This window comes from Puma concolor, chromosome A3, assembly GCF_028749965.1.
Source record: "Puma concolor isolate L17-30 chromosome A3, mPumCon1.1.hap2, whole genome shotgun sequence".
NCBI classification, from domain to species: domain Eukaryota; kingdom Metazoa; phylum Chordata; class Mammalia; order Carnivora; family Felidae; genus Puma; species Puma concolor.
Window position 1 is genome coordinate 82,301,195 of NC_141669.1, and position 19,458 is coordinate 82,320,652.

General features: G+C 44.0%; 1 protein-coding gene across 5 annotated transcripts in view; it reads right to left on the reverse strand.

Moving 5' to 3' along the window:
- Positions 1 to 19,458, reverse strand: part of TBC1D8 (TBC1 domain family member 8) — a 112,816-nt gene that overhangs the window by 65,180 nt on the left and 28,178 nt on the right. For 2 of the 5 annotated variants that reach the window (XM_086701349.1, XM_086701348.1), the window contains exon 2: positions 5,716 to 5,826. The exons of 1 other annotated variant lie outside the window; for it this stretch is intronic. In XM_086701349.1, coding sequence (XP_086557475.1) covers positions 5,716 to 5,826 — 111 coding nt within the window. Of the gene's footprint in view, positions 1 to 5,670; positions 5,827 to 19,458 lie in introns of all 5 variants that reach the window. 2 more of the 5 variants (XM_086701347.1, XM_086701346.1) reach the window with 1 other exon arrangement.

Here is a 19,458-nt window from a genome sequence, read left to right on the forward strand (position 1 = left end):
TGCTGCAACATGGATGAACCCTGAGGACACTATGCTAAGCGAAATAAGCCAGTTACAAAAACACAAATACTGTATGATTCCACTTATATGAGGGACCTAGAGTAGTCAAACTCACAGAGACAGAAAGTATAGTGTATTGGGGAGGGGGCTGGCAGGGAGAGAGGAATGGGGAGGTCGTGCTTAATGGACAGAGTTTCAGCTTGGGAAGATGAAGAATTTCTGGAAATGGACAGCGGAGATGGTTGCACAACAATGTGAACGTACTTAATGCCACTGAACTGTGCACTTAAAAATGGTGAAGATGGCAAATTTTAGGTTATATATGTTTTACCACAGTAAAAAAAAGAAAAATGCCTTCTTTCTTCTCTTCTTTCTTTCTTTCTTTCTTTCTTTCTTTCTTTCTTTCTTTCTTTCTTTCTTTCTTTCTTTCCTTCTGTTTTTAAAGAAAGCAAGATCCCTCCTTCACAAGTTTTTCTACTGTCAATGGTGCTGGTGGCTCATTACAGAGCTCCTGACCCAGGCCCTCACCCAGCCATAGAATTTCCCTGCCGTGGCTTCTCAGAAAAGGCCGAGAAGTCTTGTTTGTGACCTCGTGCCCCCTCTCTCACTCCTCACATACAGGACACTGACGTGCTGAACCCATCACCTTTTCTGAGTAACCGACTACTTACTCATCCCTAAAGCCAGAGTCCCTACTTGACTGCTTTCGCTTATTTGCACACCTACTATTTGCTGAATACCAGGCTCTATCTACCCTGGACACTGGAGGGTGTCAGTGAGTGAGCAGGTGTCAGTGAGTGAGCAGGACTCTAAGAAAACTTTTATTTTCATTAGAGAGGTAGACAACAAAGAAAGTTGAGTGACAGCACAGGTAAGTGCTGGAGGGGTTCCACCAGCAGAGTGGGGGGAGCGGTTGGCAGGGGGTGTGTGTGGGGTCTCTTGGAGGGGGCATCTGAGCTCCAACCTGAAAGACAGGGCATAGTCCTCCTCACCCTCTTCTAAACAAGTGCTCGTCGCACTCTCATCATGTGTCTTTTATCCAGTGAGGCCAGTAAAGTCCATAAAGCCTTGAAATTCATGGCATGTCAGTTAAAAAATAGTAACAACTTATTGCTTATCTTTTTTAACCACAATCATCCACAGATCTGCTGCCAAATAATATTGCTCACCCATGGCATTCTCTACCTAGCTCTTCTACCTCTGCTTAAAAGCAAATAGAAAAAAAAATTATTCTCAAAAGCTCTCCTATATCTCCCCATCCTGCCGTGCAAACAGCCGAAATCAAATGAAGATATAAATCGTTCTTGCAGGCCACTCTTCCTGTCCCTGCCCACGTCCTGGTGCCGTCCAGGCCCTTCCTACAGTTCTTGTTTGTGCTTTATCTGAGACTTAAAACCCTGGGCAGGGATCCTTTCTCAATGCTCAAGACACAATAAAATATTAAATATGGTTGAGTCAATATCACAGTGCAGGATGCCCACATAACTCCCAGAAGAGGCCTAAGTATCTAAATCAATACCACAAGCCCAAGCCCCTCCCCGTTCTCTCTTCCCTAACCCAAGAAAAGCAGCACTGGAAAGAACCGCTGCTTACACAGGGGACCTTCTGTGGGCAATACAGCACAAGAACATGAAGCATCTGTAGACCTGCCATGGGTCAGGTCCAAGGCAAATACTCAGCCAAGTGGAAACTAAAAAAAGCAGATCCTTGAGATCCTGGCTCAAGAGAAAGAATGTTCTAGGAATTCAACCTGCTCAGAACTACACTGCCGGTGGTAGACGGGGTGTGGGGGAAGCAAGCTAAGCTGCTACAACCTTTATAGCATGCAGTTTGGCAAATATATGTACAGATGGCCTTAGAAAGTACATGCCCTGACACAGAACTTCCTTACTATGTGCTCGTCAAGGGCCTTGCCACCTCTCACCTTCCTAATCCTCGGGCCCACTGGACCTGCCACTTCCAGGTTGCTCTTTGTATCCCCCAGGGCCCTGTAACTCCAGGTGGAGGAAAACTCCCCTCACACACTCACCAAGGAACCCTGACACCAAGCACATGTCTGGTACGTGGCAGTCACCCAACATTTCACGTGAATGGACTTTGAGGATGAAGAAGCATCCTGAAATATTTAAGTGTATGGATGTTCATTTAAGTTTTGAAAATGCTGAAACATCAGAAGCAATCAAGTATCTAATAAAGGACTGGATGAGTAAATTAGGCCACAGCCATAAGGCTGAGTCCTGTGCCACCATCTACTCACTGTGGTCTGAAAGTGCTCCGGGAGCCCCAGATGGCTACTGTAGACCTCCCAGGCTACAGAGATGCAGGATCTAAGCAGGGTCCCTGCTCCACAGACTCCCCAGAAGCCAGCCTAGTGAGGAGACCAAACTCCAGATGTTCCCATCAAGAGCTCTAAATCCAGAGCAAGACCAACTCTTTGGCTTGGGGCAGAGTGAGAGGAGAGAGAGACCAAAAAGAAACTGGAGAAAGTCAGAGGATCCTGCGGCCTCACATCCCACATCCCGCCCAGCAGCACACCTGTCCTCTCTGCTCTGTCCCCTAAATACCAGTCAGAAAATCATACAACATTGGTACAAATAACAGTGTCAGTCTTAGCTAACCATGTCCAAGCATGAACATGTCCAGGGATGCAGAGGAACAGCACAGCAACCAAGCCAACATCTGACAGCAAAAGAGCATCAACAGATGAACAGGAAGTGTTCAAAAGACAGAGACTGTGCCCTAGGGAAAAAAAAAAAAAAAAAAAAAAAAAAAAAAAACACGGAACCCTCAAAGAAGAAAGGGAAATTCTCACAAATGCTTCATAGTCCAAGACAGTTAAGAACATGACTTCAGTAAAACAAGAGCATGAAGATGAGATGATGAAATTACACATGAAAGGGTTAGCAGACACCTAAGAAAATCATGATCAAAACAACATAGCAAGGGGCACCTGAGTGGCTTAGTCAGCTAAGCATCCGACTTCAGCTGAGGTCATGATCTCACAGTTTGTGGGTTAGAGCCCTGTGTCGGGCTGTATGTGGACAGCTCAGAGCCTGGAGCCTGCTTTAGATTCTGTCTTCCTCTCTCTCTGCTCCTCCCCCATTCATGCTTGCTCTCTCTCTCTCTCTCTCTCTCTCTCTCTCTCTCTCTCTCTCTCAAAAATAAACACTAAAAAAATAAAAAATAAATAAAAACACAGCAAGAGGAGGAAGAAGTTAAGCAAAGTGTGGGATCCAGGGCTGAAAACAGAATTATGAACTTGTTGGAAAGGATTATGAACAGCACAGAGGATACAAGTTGAAAAGACAAATCAAGAAAAACAGGAATGAAAAGTAGACAATAGCTTTCCAACATAAAGGATCTTTGAGGCAGGGATTCCAATAAATGGAACATAAAATACATTTTTAAAAATACATATACAGAAGAAAATTTCCTGAAGTGATTAAAGAAATCAATCTACATATTTTTTAAATTTTTTTTCAAGTTTTTAATTTAGTTTTGAGAGACAGCATGAGTTGGGGAGAGGCAAAGAGAGGGAGACACAGAATCTGAAGCAGGCTGCAGACTCTGAGCTGTCAGCACAGAGCTGTCAGCACAGAGAGGGGTTCAAACTCACAGACCGTGAGATCATGACCTGAGCTGAAGTCAGATGCTTAACCGACTGAGCCACCCAGGCGCCCCTCAATCTACATATTTTTTTAATGTTTTTATTTTTACTTTTGAGAGAAAGAGCTTGAGCGGGAGAGGGGAAAAGAGAGACAGAGACACAGAATCTGAAGCAGGCTCTAGGCTCTGAGCTGTCAGCACAGAGCCCAACACAGGGCTCAAACTCACGAACTGAGCCAAGTTGGACACTTAACCAACTGAGCCAGGTGCCCCTCAATCTACATACTAAAGGAGCACATCAAGTTCCTGACAATGTGCTCAAAGCAGTAACCAAGGAAGTTACTAAACTACTTAACTTCAAGGGTTAGACAGTTACAGGCACAAAAAAGCACATCACCCACAAGGGGACAAAAAGGAGAGGAAAAAAAAAGGCCACCCTAAGATTTCTCCCATTGCCTCTTTAAATACAGGAAGACTCTGGAGCAATGGCCACTATACTCTAGATGGCTGGAGACTATCATACCCAGCTGAAGTATCATTCAAGTCCAAAGCCAAGGGACAGATACTTACAAATGTGAGACATAATTGGGGTAAGAAAACTGTAATCTAGCCAATCAAGAGATGAGCCAAAATTAAAGATTCGATATTAGGAAAGCCCTACCTGAGTAAAAGCATTAGATCAATTTAAATACAGGACAAAGCCAAAGAACGGTGGACAGTATGGTGGCAGACAGAATGAAAATTACAACGTCAAGTTAACAGTAACACGTTTTTAAATGAAAGGCTGGAGAGAAAGGGGGGAGCATATGAAGGCTGGAGCATATGAAGGCTGGCATCCTTGTCTTCCAGGCTGGTGAGTCAACACACATGGTCAGAGTTGCAACACTGCTTTAAAAAGCCACAATCCTAACCCTGTGACACTTTCACAAATCTCTTCCCTTAGTCTTAGATGAACCTTTTAGACAATAAGCTCTCACGTTAAGGAAACATTTTTGAAGTTTCTCTGGTTTTACTTCAGCTTCTTGTTTATTGAAATCAAGTAAAAACATAACACTTTTATTATAAAACAGCATTGTCAGATAGATTGCATTTTTACAAAGGTACTTCTGACCATCTTCAAAACTATTGTTGTACCTGTCCTAAATACAGTATAAAGTGGTCTCAATGAGGTGAACCCAGTGTGGCCAGAGGTTGCTTTGGGTGGCTAGGATGTGAGGCAAGAGACATTTTCTTCTTTGAACTTGTCAAAGGTTAATGGATTATATGAACATGCATCGTGTTTACCATTTGAAACCCAAACTAGAAGCTTCTGTGTGTATTAGCACATGTACTCAGAAGAGAGACCAGCACTTTGATAAAGGGGTACAGAAGATTTCCTTTTCTTTCTCTCTTACCAATTTAATTTCTAGAAGGTGAACGTTTATGACTCATGTGGTTAAAAAGACACATCTTGCTTTAGTTTTTTAATAGAAGGGGCTTCTCAGATGTAATGATTGATTCCCAGCCCCAGAGGTGCTGGAGAGGCAAGTAGAGCATTAGACGGTGCAGGAGGACTGAAATCCCAGAAGAAGAGGACAGGGACGGGGACGGGGTGGGGGGGGGGGGGGGGAAATTGCAAAATTCCCGTGGGGCGCAGCAGTCCAGTAATGCAGCACAAACGTGGAACAAGGGGGTGAAGACTACCCTAAGTCAGACACAGCCCTCAGTCGCCCCCCCACCCCCATGCCTTGTACCATTACGATAGGTGCACTTGCCCAGGAAGGCATTCGTTATGTCAGAAACAAGATTCAGGAAAAAAGGGTTCCATTCATACTCAACAATATACAGCACCCTGGAACAGCACACCACGCAAAAGCCTGGCATGCCCAAGCTAAGGTGCCCAAGCTTGTAGCCTTTATGTGCTTTTGATGGGTGAAAAAAAAGAAAAGAAAAGAAAAAAAAAAAAAGAACTCATAAAAGCAGATGAGTTTCTAAAAGGAGTTACCTTCAAGCTTCACCAACATGCAGATACTCAGCATGCTTAGACCTTAAGGTTTGGAATGTTCCAACTGGAACAAAACTCACCAGTGGCTATGGCCCAGTAAACGTCTGATCCACTCAGTAACTCACCACATGCTATGGGAGAATAAACCTGGGACCCAGGCACTTGAAGCAGAATTCGAAATGGAGCGACCCGTGCATTGGAATCCAGCACTGCATCCAGAGCACCTACCAGGCGACCTTCAAAAGAAAAAAGAAAGTGCACCACTGAGCACAGAGACTGACCAGCTGCCCACTCCCTGCAAAACAAGGCAGTTCGCTTTGTGTCTAGACTTGACACCAGAAGGCAGCAGGCTCACGTCCAGTTCTTCAACTCACCTCACAAAAGCCTGAGCTCCAGGAGGCCCAGGGCTCTGGCTGCCTAGTACCACTCACCCAGCATCTGGAATAGGGCCTGACATTAACAGGCACTCAGTACAGATTTGCAGAATCCAACAACCACGGGAACAAGGGGCCTTGAACAAGTCACCTAACCTAGCTAAGTGTTTCCTTTCCTCAGCATCTCAATTACAGAGGTAACACAACTCTATAAATAAGAGCTGGAAATATGGAGTCAAAATGTCTGACTCAAGGGGCGCCTGGGTGGCGCAGTCGGTTAAGCGTCCGACTTCAGCCAGGTCACGATCTCGCGGTCCGTGAGTTCGAGCCCCGCGTCGGGCTCTGGGCTGATGGCTCAGAGCCTGGAGCCTGTTTCCGATTCTGTGTCTCCCTCTCTCTCTGCCCCTCCCCTGTTCATGCTCTGTCTCTCTCTGTCCCAAAAATAAATAAACGTTGAAAAAAAAAAATTAAAAAAAAAAATGTCTGACTCAAGTCTCAGTTTCCCAACTTTTAAGCTGTGTGACACTGGGCAAGTTACTTAACCTCTCTGTGCCTTGGTCTCATTTGTAAAAGGGAATTATCACAGTATATCTACCTTATAGGGTAATTGTGAGAATTAATGTATGCAACATTCAAAGTTCTTAGACTATTGCCTGGCTGTAAAAACTACCGTTATTATATCATATCCTCAAAGGTAGAAAAATAATCCCTGCCCACTCCAGAAGGGGACCGTGAGAAGCAAATAAAATATTGAAGTCCTTCACAGACCATAAAGCACACAAAGTAAAGGTCTATCACTCTGTTGTAATGAATATCATCATGAATCAACAGCAAACACACACACACACCCACACACCAGGTGGCAGACAATTTCGTATTGTCCCATGACTCGTTTGCCAGGGTTCTGCACTGTAGAGTTACTCCTTTTTCCCTTTGTAATTAACAAGTATTCTGTGAAGTTCTTTGAAACTGCATTCCTCCTTAAATTTAACTTATTTATTTCTAGCAGTATGGTTTCATGTTTCCCTACCTTATCCAATCTAGTATTACGATTATTTTGATGTTCACGTTGTCTCTGACTTGGCCAGTAGGTACCCCTTCAAGCTGGCTTCTGTGTCCTTTGGACGTGTCCCCATTCATTATTCTACTTTCTGGCAAATAATCCAAGTTCACCCTTTATTCTTCCTGCTCTAGCCCTGGCATCAGCCATTTCTCCAAGAAGCCTGGTTCCTTTAGTGAAGAATGGTATTTAAAAGCCAAGGTCTGGGAGCCAAGTACACTTACTGCTGTGGGGGTGCTTGCTCCCGGAACCTTTCAGTGGACAGAGCTTGGACTGTACATGTATGTACATATGTATGGGTACATGTTTATGTATGTATGCACACATATACTCATTGACATTTTCATTTTTATACTGATTTTATACATAAAAACTTCCAATTATGATCCAATACCAGCACTGCGATCAAATACCAGGGTCATTCCAGTTTCTTTCCATATTTGCAACTCTCTTCTCCAACATGAGGAACCTGGCTTCCATTATTCTTAATATATTTACTTATCTGATCAATTCTATCCCCTTTCTGACAGATGCCCTCTTTACCTTATCTAGGCTCCAACTGACCATCCACCCCACCCATACAATTACCTTGATCTGTCCCTATTAACAGCTTTAGGGAAAGAAGGAAGGGTGCCTGAGTTTTTATAGCAATTATTCCTTAGGCTGCTCAGAATTTTTGTCTTACTGGTTTGTTTGCACAGAGAGAGAGCACACATATGCGTGAGCCAGGGAGAGGGACGGAAGGAGAGAGAGAATCTTAAGCAGCCTCCACACTCAGTGCGGAGTGGGGCTTGATCCTGTGACCCTGGTATCATGACCTGAGCTGAAATTAAGAGTCAGATGCTCTAATGGACTGAGCCACCCAGGCGCCCCTCACTGGTTTCCTCTTGACTTACATGTAATTGAGAGGGCCTGAAAGCTGTCAGCTAAATAAAGGGGCTGCTACTTTAACACAGAACTTGCACAGCTGCTTAGGGGAGCTCTGTGATCAAAAGCACAGGTGGGGGGCACCTGCGTGGCTCAGTCACTTAAGCAACTCTTGATCTCAGCTCAGGTCATGATCTCATGGCTTGTAAATTCGAGTCCCACATTGGGCTCTGCACTGGGGGCATGAGTCTGCTTGGGATTCTGGATCTCCCTCTCTCTGCCCCTTCCCCACTTGTACTCTCTCTCACATGTAAATTAAAAAATGAAACTTAAAAAAAAACACGGGCAGGAAGGCAGGACAGGGTAAAGATTAAGCCGTATTTGTGTAAGATTGATAAAACATTTTTGCCTGTCAAAGCTTGGAGGGGGTTAGTGATAGGGAAGCAGATGGAAAGAAAGTAGAAAGGTGCTAAAAAAAAAAAAAACCCCACCCATCCCACATGCAGACCCAGTACTTCCCAATTTAAAAGATCTGTTGTAGACCCATCTAGTTTGCTAATAAGTAAAACCTGAGCAACAAAAGGAGGAAGTGAGAAGGGTAGGCAATGACTTGGTGTCACCATAACTCAGAAGCAGTCTCTCTGATCGGAAACAGTGATTTTTTTTTTCTCTTCAAGACTCAGGAGCTTTTGCAATGGTCAGGATGTTTTATACCAACACAACCAACCTGGTAGGAAGGTGGGGAGGACAACAAAGAAGCAAAGAGGGGACTTCTAGTTTCAGCTCCCCCGCGTAAAGAATTTGAAGTCCTCACTCCCATCCTAATGATAAGAAGCTGAGCAAACTGAATATCTGCGGCTTTTCTGGGACCCATCAGAGACCCAAGGGCACAGGTCAAAATCATAACCCAGAAATCTGGAGAGAGGGGACAATCCAAAGTCACAGCCCAGATCACTCACCTGAAGCAGAAGCCGCTGGGGCCATCAACTGATAGAACACTTTAATAAGGTTTTGACAAATTGCTGGGAGGCTGAGTGTGTGGACTAGCAGGAGAGTAGGAGACTCCTGATGGCCACAGTCTTAGGTTTTACCTGTACAGGTTTTACTACCAGGTTCTCGCTATGAAGAGCGAGGAAAAACCTCTCCTGATCTCCCAGAACATTCTCCACAACAGGGGCCTGCTCTCCGGCAGGGATGGAGACTCTCCAGAACCTTATCCCAGCTGGGGGAGGGGCGTTTCTGGGACTCCAGCCCCCTTCAGCCTTCTGGTCTCACCTGGTGAAGGGGGAGGGGTCAGGGTAAGGGAGGCGTCCAAGAAACACTGTCCAGAGCACATCCCAGGGACACAGACCCACTGAAAGACCAAGATTCTTTGATAAGACTTACAGGGTGCTTCTTCTCCCCATACTTTACCACCACATCAACAGGTTCTGGCATAATGACACTGGGAAGGACTGGAAGACTCTCAGACTCCATGTGAGGAGCTCAAGTTTCTATATTTTTTTTAATGTCTTTAAGCAAGCTCTAAGGCCAATGTGCACCTTGAACTCACGACTCTGAGATCAAGAGTCACATGCTCTACCAACTGAGCCAGCCAGGCGCCCCGGAGCTCATTCTTAAAAGAAGCCCAAAGACAGAGAGAGAGACCAAGGCAAGGACACCTGAGGAATCTGAAAACCTTGGGCATCTGTGGCTACAGCAAACCAACAGCCCAAGTCCTAGACAAAATAACATAAAACTCACACTAAAGAACTATTTCTTCAGTTCTTGTTTCTCCTTACATTATGCCTGGCTTTCAAAAACAATGACAAAGAATGCTGAAAGGCAAGAAAACACAGTCTGAAGAGACAAAGCAAACATCAGAATGAGCCTCATGCCTGACTCAGAAAACATACCTGACCAGTACTATCAGAACTATCAAAGTCACTAAAAACCAGGGAGGTCTAAGAAACGGTCACAGCCAAGATGACAACTAAATGTGAGGTGTATCCTGAGAGGGATCCTGGGTAATTAAAAGGCCAGCAAAATCTGAATAAAACACAGACTTTAGGGGGTGCCTGGGTGGCCAAGTCAGTTAAGCGTCCGAGTTCGGCTCAGGTTATGATCTCACGGTCTGTGAGTTTGAGCCCCGCGTCGGGCTCTGTGCTGACAGCTCTGACCTTGGAGTCTGTTTCAGATTCTGTGTCCCTCTCTCTCTGCCCCTCCCCCACTCAGGCTCCATCTCTGTCTCAAAAATAAACATTAAAAAAAATTTTTTTTAAAAACACCGACTTTAGTTAACAATCACTGTCTTTATGTTCTACCACTGCTGTGACAAGTTAGTACAAACACAATAGCTTAAAAGAAGCAAATTTATTACCTTATAGTTCTGTAGGTCAGAAGTTTGATACAGATCTCACTGAGCTAAAGTCAAAGTGTCAACAGCCTCCTTTCTGGAGCCTCAAGGTGAGAACCCTTTTCCTTGCCTTTTCCAGCTCTGAGTGGCCGCAGCTCCCTCACTTAGTTCTCGGTCCCCTCCTCCATCTTCAAAGCCAGCAACACCAGGATGAGTTCCTCTTCCGGTTTTAAAAACCCTTGTGATCACATTGGGCCCCCCTAGATAATCCAAGCTCATCTCCCTATATTCAGGTCCACTGATTAGCAACCCAATTAATTCTATCTACATCCTTTAATTCCCCTTTGCCATGGAACCTAACACATTCGCAGGCTTGCAGCATTATTCTGCCTACCACCATAATCCATCAGTACCGGTTCATTCGTTGTAACAAATACACCATGCTAATATGTCAATAGGAGAAACTGGGTGTGGGGTATATGAGAACTCCCTACACTACCTTCACAGTGTTTCTGTAAATCTAAAACTGTTCTAAAAAATAAAGTTTAGTTTTTTTTAAAAAGTGACAAGGGGAGTGAGTCAGTGTCCGCCTGCAGACAAGGGCCCTCCACTCCACATCTGCGCAAATTTCGACTGCCCCTGCAGGATCCCCAGGAGCGGGCAGGGGCTCTGAATCTGGGGTAAACCAGAGCACTCAGGGTGGAACCAACCAAAGCATGAACACAAAAGCAGCAGACCAGGGTCCAATATGGCAGAGAAGATGCACAAGTGGGAGACAGATCAGTGAGAGTCCTCAGTAGGAAAACCAAAAGGAGAAACGAAACATCTGGAAGAAAAAAGCATCCTTAAATCCCTGCTGAATGGTGAAGGAAAATGGTTAGCGTGGCAAAGAAATCGTTCAAAGTCATTAGAAAATAGAGTATGATGTCCACAAATTTCAAATGGGTCAAAGACAAAAATATATACACACATACATATCAATAAGGTAAATAGATGGCAAAATGTTTACGCATAGCTCCTAACAGGGTATGCAGCCCTACTTATCTTTTTATAAGGAAGCTGACAACAACTCACATGGATGGCTCTGAGGCAGTATTTATTTGGCAGACTCAGGCTCATTAAAAAGAAAAAATACTGAAGTCTGTTTTCTCATTAATCCTCATGGCCACCTTTGGAGGGAGGGATGAAGTGGCTAAAGCTCTGAGCACTAAGGACTGGGCCCTCCCCAGCTCCAGCTCCAGCTCTAGGGCTGTTTAAAGACAGGGGTGCCTGGGTGGCTCAGTGGTTAAGTGTCAGACTTCAGCTCAGGTCATGATCTCGCGGTTCCTGAGTTTGAGCCCCACATCTGGCTCTCTGCTGTTAGCGCAGAGCCTGCTTGGGATCCTCTTGTCCCCATCTTTCTCTGCCCCTCTCCCACTCATGCTCTCTCTCTCTCTCTCAAAAATAAACATTAAAAAAAATTTAAAGACAGGGTAACAATTATTTTCAGAAATGCTCCGCCATCCACAAACCTACACTTCTAACTACATTCAGACTGACTTTGCTCTCCCAAGCCCCGACTGGCTGAGTCTTGGCTCTGTCTCCAGGAACAAATCCCCCCAAATGCAGGGCAGCTCGCATGGAGCATTCTGGTCTGCCTTCTGTGGCAGCTCCATATGGCTTGTCTGGCTCTACAGGAAAACCCTCCTGGCGGCACAGTGAGTGCAACACTCCTATTTTTAGGCTATTAGAATAACAACTCTGGCGGAGATAGATGTCAAGTGACAAGTTTTATAATTAGGGCCCAAAAGGGGCCTAAGAATAATTTGCTTCTAAGTGATAATGCTGCAAATCTTTCATTCTGGCTGGATTTCATGCACATGGGTGGTACCGAGTTTAAGACGAAATCGCAGCTACTGACATGGAACAAACAAGGACACTTGGAGAAGCCTTCCCACTGCCTCCTGGTTTATATAACAACCTCTGTGTCGGGCCTGGGACTTAACCACAGGCAGCAGTGACAAACTGCTCTGCTCTCACCAGTAACAACACCCTCGCATAGTAAAACCCATTTAAAACACAGCAACACCCAACCCCCACAGAAAGCATTTTAAGGAAAGCAAAAAAACAGAAAACAGTCTATTTTTTACCCCCTGCACTGAAGAAAGCAGGTCTCCCTAATGGCTTTGGGCTTAGAATAGACCTCAGCAGCCCCATGACAAAAAAAAAAAAAATTCTTTCACTCCAGTAAAAAGCTTCTCATCATTATACCTAAGCCATCGATGTGATGGCACACCCACAGTGCACCACAGCTCAACACCATAATCCACAGTTGGGAAACTAATTTGGTCTCAAGGTCTGTCTTCGTTAGGGCTGTTTGGTTTGGCTGGTATTGCTGTTTTGGAGACTTAGGGGAAAAGGCAAATAAAGAGCCAGAATAAAGGAAAAAAAACTTTTATTTGTGAAAAGTAATAAATAACGTAAAAGATCACGTGAAGTCCTTTCTACTAGGCTTGAAAAGAAGATAAATGTTGAGGATATTTGCATTCCCAATGAGAAAGCTCTACCTATTCAAAGTAAAATTCATAATCCAAATTACCAGACTCTGACTTTTTTCTACAAAGCATTTTATATAATTCAATATACCTCTCAGTGTGAGTCCCTTATGATTCCCACAAATCTCCGCGAAACCGAGAGATGATGGTGCTATTTTCAGAGTGCAGTCAATTGGTGGGCAAAGCCACAGGGTAACTGAATCACGCGGGAAGCTCGGGAGCCGGCCACCTGATGAGCTCATCTTTTTAACGAAGTGCCTAACACAGCAGCCACGTGCCCATCGTGGTGACAGGATGAGCCTGCCAAATCCACAACACAAGTCGGAGAAAGTGCAGGTCCGGAGGAGAGCTTCAAGGGCACCACAAGGGAGGGATTCTGGTCCCAGTTCTCGAGAACAGGACAGGCAGCCACCATGCCCTCACCTGCACGCTGCATTCCAGTCCCATGGGGACAAGGACAGCCACACAACGAACCTAGGCTTTCCCAGGAAACCAAGAGAGGATGGTTGTTTCAGTGGGTAGCTCTGATCAACCAAGAGGAGTTACAAGTGCAGACCATTCCGTCCTGTTCTCACTGGAATTAAGGGACTCTTAAAGAATCCTTTTTGCCTTCACTCCAAAGCTGTGAAAATTCTTCAGTGGGAACAGAGTTTGTTTTCCAAGATGAAGAGAGTTCTGGGGATGGACAGTGGTGATGGTTGCATAACAATGTGAACTGTACAATTAATACCACTGAGCTGTACGCTTAAAAATGGTCCAGATGGTCAATTTTATGTTACGTGTATTTTACCACAATTTAAAGAAAAAGCACGACAATTCTAATGATCAGAAATGTCCACAGTGGGGCTCCTAAAGTAAATATAAAAACAATTTTCCTAACTCCATTCCCCAAGTGATAAATCATAAATGCACGTGAACATAAATGCACTCCGGGTCCACACTGCTGAACTCTGACACGTTCTTCTAGTGGCTCCATAAATAATCCTTGGATGGGAACCAAGCTGCCTGCTTTGGCTCAGACCAAACATAAGGATCCTGTCATAGTGAACCTCCAAACAGGGTGATGTAATGCTCGAAGTGCCTGACAACAAGAATCCTACACAAAACACCATCATGACAGCCAGTTCCAAACACAGTGACTTCCCTGCCTTAACAGACACATGTTGCCGTGGATATAATGAACACTGTCTTGAAAATTCTCCATCATTTCCATCCACTTGACCATCCATTTATCAGGTCTTCTGGCATGATGATTACGTAAAGCAATTAGGATTAAATCCTTATAGTACAGGGATGATCCAAGGCTATAAAATAAGAGGTAAGGGGTACAGTAACAAAGAAGTTGACCTGAAGGCCTGATACCATCTCTAAATGAAACGCCAGCTGCTAGGGGCATCCAGAATGGATGGGGATGGGTACCTGTTCCACCTCTACTGCCAAGCCCAGCACAATCCAGGATTGCCCATAGCTCTTCCCTGGACACTAATATGTCACTTTTGGCCACTCCCAATGGCTATGAAATGGGACTCAAGTGCTCTAGGACCACCTGCTCACCATCCTGATGGTTCTAGCCCCGTGCTAACCTGTCCTTCCCATTCTGTTCAGCTCTTTCCAGATACTTGTCACCTTTTTTTTTTTTTACCTACAAAAAGGTATACATAATTAATGTATGAGTTTGAAGTATGCACCCATGAAACCATCACCATAATCTATGCCATAAACATATCCATCTCCTCCAAAAGCTTCCTCCCACTCTCTTATAATTATTAATATATAACATTGTGATAAGAACATTTAGCATAAGATCTACCCTTTTAGCAAATATTTAAGTATAAATATTGTTAAGTACAGGCATTATGTTATATACTGGACCTCTAGGACATGCTCATCTTGTGTAACTGAAACTCTGTACCCTTTGACTAGTTCCTCCCCATTCTCTCCTCCCTCTAGCCCCTAGCACCACCATTCCATTCTCTGCTTCCATACGTTTCACTATTTTAGACTCATCACAGAAGTGGTATTATGTAGAATTTGTCCTTCTGTGACTGGCTTATTTCACTCCGCAAAATGTCCTCAAGTCACCCACACTGTTGAAATGGCAGGATTCCCTTCTCTTTCAAGGTACTCATTTAATCCTGAAACTTCCTCCCTTAGATTCCAGGAACCCCTAACCAATAAAGACTAGAACCATCCCCTAACCCAGGAAGCCTAGAAAAACAAGTCACAGGAGCTCCTGGGTGGTTCAGTCAGTTGGGCATCCGACTTGATTTTCGCTCAGGTCATGATCTCACAGTTCATGAGATCGAACCCCGAGTCAGGCTTTGCACTGACAGTGTGCAGCCTGCTTGAGGTTCTCTCCCTCTCTCTCTGCCCCCTGCATTGATAAATAAATAAATAAACTTAAAAAAGAAAAAAGTCACAAAATTAAGTTATACTGACCCTGGTGTATTCAAATGTAACAGAAGCAAACTATATCCCCTTGCCTGTTTCACCTTCCTCAAAAGAACCAAAATCCTTTGACAAAACATCTCTGAACTCTCAATTTTGTTGAGAAACTATCTGCTTGGGCCAAAGTCCTTAAACAGCCTAGAGCACTTGGGTACCTGCAGACTTTAACAGCAGACTTCCTGTTTGGGACTTACTAATTTATCACTTTTGACATCCCGTGTTTAACAAGCCCAATGGGTATTGCCTGTACTCCCAAAATCACATTAAGGGAACCAATTATGAAGAATATCTTTTCCCAAAATCTTTCCTAAAATAATGAAGTTTGGTCTCAATTTGCCCTTCTAAAGCAGTTTGGTTTTTTTTTTTTTTCTTGATTACAAAATAAATACATTCTTATTGTAAGACATTTTGGGAAATATATAAAACCACAAAGAACATTTACCTCACATCTTGCCCCTTCACAATAACTCTTGGTACATGTCCCTAAGGCCTTTTTTCTAACTAGTCACAGATAAAGACTATTCCATTCCCACATTGAAGATTTTGAAGAAAGGAAGTAAAAAACAAGGCTGAGCATGAAGTTCAAAGAATTGTCCTTTCCTGCTCAGAGGCAGTTGCAGAAAGCCTGTTAAACTTGTTCAACAAGACTCATGTGTGGTGCACAAACCAGTTTACCAGCCAAATTTCATTAAGTGCAGCCTGCTGCCTGATAGCACCTTATACTGTTACAGTTACAACCACCTTGCCAACCACACTTTTGTTTAATGGCCCTGTACATAATTAAAGGCAGGAAATGGAGCTTAGAGGCATTCAAGGATCACAGAAAAATAAATAAATAAGGTAAGGCAATAGTACCTCCTTTGCAAAATGGAAATCAATGTGAGAGTAAAGGGTCAGTGAAGCAAGACATTTCCACAGACTCAAGTTCAAAATGAAAGACAGTACTTCACTGGATTCCAGCTCCTCACATGGAAAGAGCCCCCTGGGAGCCTGTAAAACTGCAAACCAGTCTTAAAAGGGATGAGTCTGCCTGTTTCATCAAGCTTACCAAGCTACATGTATTTCAACACAGCAACTCACGTGCAATTGTTGAGACACTTTTAGTGAACACCTACTATGTGTGCGACACACTTTAGCTTGGTTAATCCTTCCCCAGAGGTATTGCCATCATTTCTAAAGTGCAGCCAGTGGGGCGCCTGGGTGGCGCAGTCGGTTAAGCGTCCGACTTCAGCCAGGTCACGATCTCACGGTCCGTGAGTTTGAGCCCCACGTCGGGCTCTGGGCTGATGGCTCAGAGCCTGGAGCCTGTTTCCGATTCTGTGTCTCCCTCTCTCTCTGCCCCTCCCCCGTTCATGCTCTGTCTCTCTCTGTCCCAAAAATAAATAAACGTTGAAAAAAAAAATTAAAAAAAAAAAATAAAGTGCAGCCAGTGAAGCCACAGTGGGTTCCATTCATCTTGAGAGTGTGCAGGTATACCAAAAGAGGTCAAGCTTGGCACGCCAGTGTTTGGCACAATTGTTTACAATACTCTTTACTACCTTTGCAATAAAGCCCATATTTCTGACTTTGGTTTCAACATTTCTGTCCTTGATAACAAAAGAGTCTTTTTAGGCATCAAATTACAACTAATTTGCTATAATTAAATGTTAGATGTTTACCACCTACAGAAGTTTCTCACTTTATAAATAAACAAATAAACACGCACATTTTTTTTAAGTAGGCTTCACGATCAGCACAGAGTCCAACATGGAGCCCAACTGCAGAGCCCGACGCAGGGCTTGAACTCGTGACCCTGAAATCAAGACCTGAGCCAGACACTTGATTGAGCCACCCAGGCACTCCAGAAGTTTCTTACTTTAAATGCATGTATAAGGGTTAAATGCATGCAAGGGTTAAATGCACGTATAAAGGGTTACAAGGGGAAAGGCAGGGATCCTTTATCCCTTCCCAACACCTGGTGTACCTGGCTCCTGGTATGCCTTTAATAAATATTTGCTTAACAAATCCTCTGAATAAAATAAAACCAAAGAACACAGTTCTTAAGTTCACTTGAAAGAAATTAGTTTTCCATAAGCTACAAGTAGCTGGAGTTTTGCTCCCTGTGGATTTTGATCTTGAAATCCGATTACTCAGTCTGCCATCTGTCATTCTCTTTCAGAGACTTGCAACATATCAACAATTGCATGGTTCTGTTACAGAACTCCACTAATCTTGTCTCAGACTAGGCAGGAGTTAAGTGTTTCAGTAACTAAATTTATCTCAGGAATTAAGTAGATTTTCTTATTTTTGTGTTGTGTTTTGTTGTTAGAAGAAAGCACACAGCACAGAAGTCCCAGCCTGTACTAAATATGTACCCTGCTTAGCCCTCCCTTCTATAGGGTCAAACAGATGGGAATTTAACCATTAATTCAGGAAAGGCTGGGAAAAAAAAAAAACAAAAACAGGACAACAGGGCAAGCTAGAGAGTAAGGAGAATAGCCTATCTCCCCAAGAACAGGTGTTCCATCCCATGGAAATAAGGAAGTGAATTTACTCCTATGACCCATGGCCTGCCTTCCCCATCAGGTGACACTACTATAGACCCAGTCTGTAACAAGCTGCCAGTTAGCACATCTCACAGAACCTGTCGCCATCTTCAGGTCCTAAGAAAGCTTTGGACCAGGGCTTAGCCATAGTGCGGGTCAAGATAGTGTCCAAGGAAGAATCAGGGAAGAAAACGACAGCGAATAAAATGACAGCTTGCCCCTGTCTCTACAGCCATCACACATCATAGTAACAGTGGTCACCTAACCCTTTTAAAAAAACGTTTCTTTCTGAACCCAAGACGCACATCTACCAATGTCCATGGGCGGAGAACCTGTGGGGAAAAGCAAAGTTGGAGCCAGTAATTAGGAAAAAAATCAAATAAAATTAAATTTTAATAAGATGGAATAGAGAAGCCTTAGCAGCTGCAATTTACTCTCTCAGACTCATGGGCAACGTTTTATTACAGGAGTTTTCTACCGGGAATTCTGATCTTGAAATCTGACTGTTCAAAGCCTTCCTCACTTAGGAAAAGCTGCAGCAGCCTTCAAGACCCTGGATCCTTGCAACAAGCCAGCAGTTGTTGGCAAAACACTCTGACATTTATTCTGCGGACATACACCCCGTAGTAATGATGGAACCAGGACATCTCATGACCTGGCTCTTCCATTCAGAGCACTTTTGTGCCAGAGAACCTGGCCACCAGTAGAAACTGGGTTAAGTCCTTATCACATAAGGCTGAGGACATAAGAAGATCCCAAGAGACAAGCAACTTTCAGCAGGCTGTTGGGTAGCCAAGATCTAAAAGTCTTCTCTTTATACCATTTAGGAGGATTTTAAGTTGTTAGAGCAGTAAGAATGGAAATAAAAATAAATATATGAAAAATCCCCACTGAATCCCACCGGATCAACAAATCAAACCAACTTCATATTTCTGTGCTTCCTTCTAACAAAAGGATGATACTGATTTCATGCAGAAAGGTGAAGAGAGTGGCAAAGTAGTAGCCCACTACTCACCCTTCAGTTGGTCTAAACTAGGGAAGTCATATATTCAGGAGTGCCAAAGACCTGGATTCAAATCCTGACTCTGTCCCTTATTAGTCGTGTGGCTTAGATAAGCGTCCTCACCTCCCTCAGTCTCTGCTCCCTCGTCTGTCCAGTGAGGTCCACATGGATCTTGAAACATGTACAGAGTACCTGGACCAGACAGCTGTTACAGACTGACTTGTATCTTCCCAAAAAAGATGCTGAAATCCTAACCTCCAGCTCCTCATGACTTAGAAATAGAGTCTCTGTAGATGTCCTTAGTTGAAATAAGGTCATACTGGGGTAATCTAATATGACTGGTGTCCACATGAGAAGACAGACACACAGGGAGAACGCCATGTGATACTGAAGCCACAGATTGGAGCTGCACAGCTGCAGGGAATCCCAAAGATTTCCAGCCATCATGAGAAGCAAGGAAGAGGCAAGAAAGGATTCCCCTACAGGTGTCGGGGAGCATGGCCCATGAACTTCTTGATTTGAGACTTCTCGGCCCCAGAACTATTGTTCTGTTATTTTAAGCAACCCAGTTTGTGGTTCTTTGTTACAACAGCCCTAGGAAATGAATGCATTGCCCAACTCAGGAAGACTTCCTACTGGTCCGTGTACATGCACACGGAGAGTGGGAGAGCTTCCAACATGCAATGTACAACCATCTTCCTGTACCCAAAGTGGATTTCATA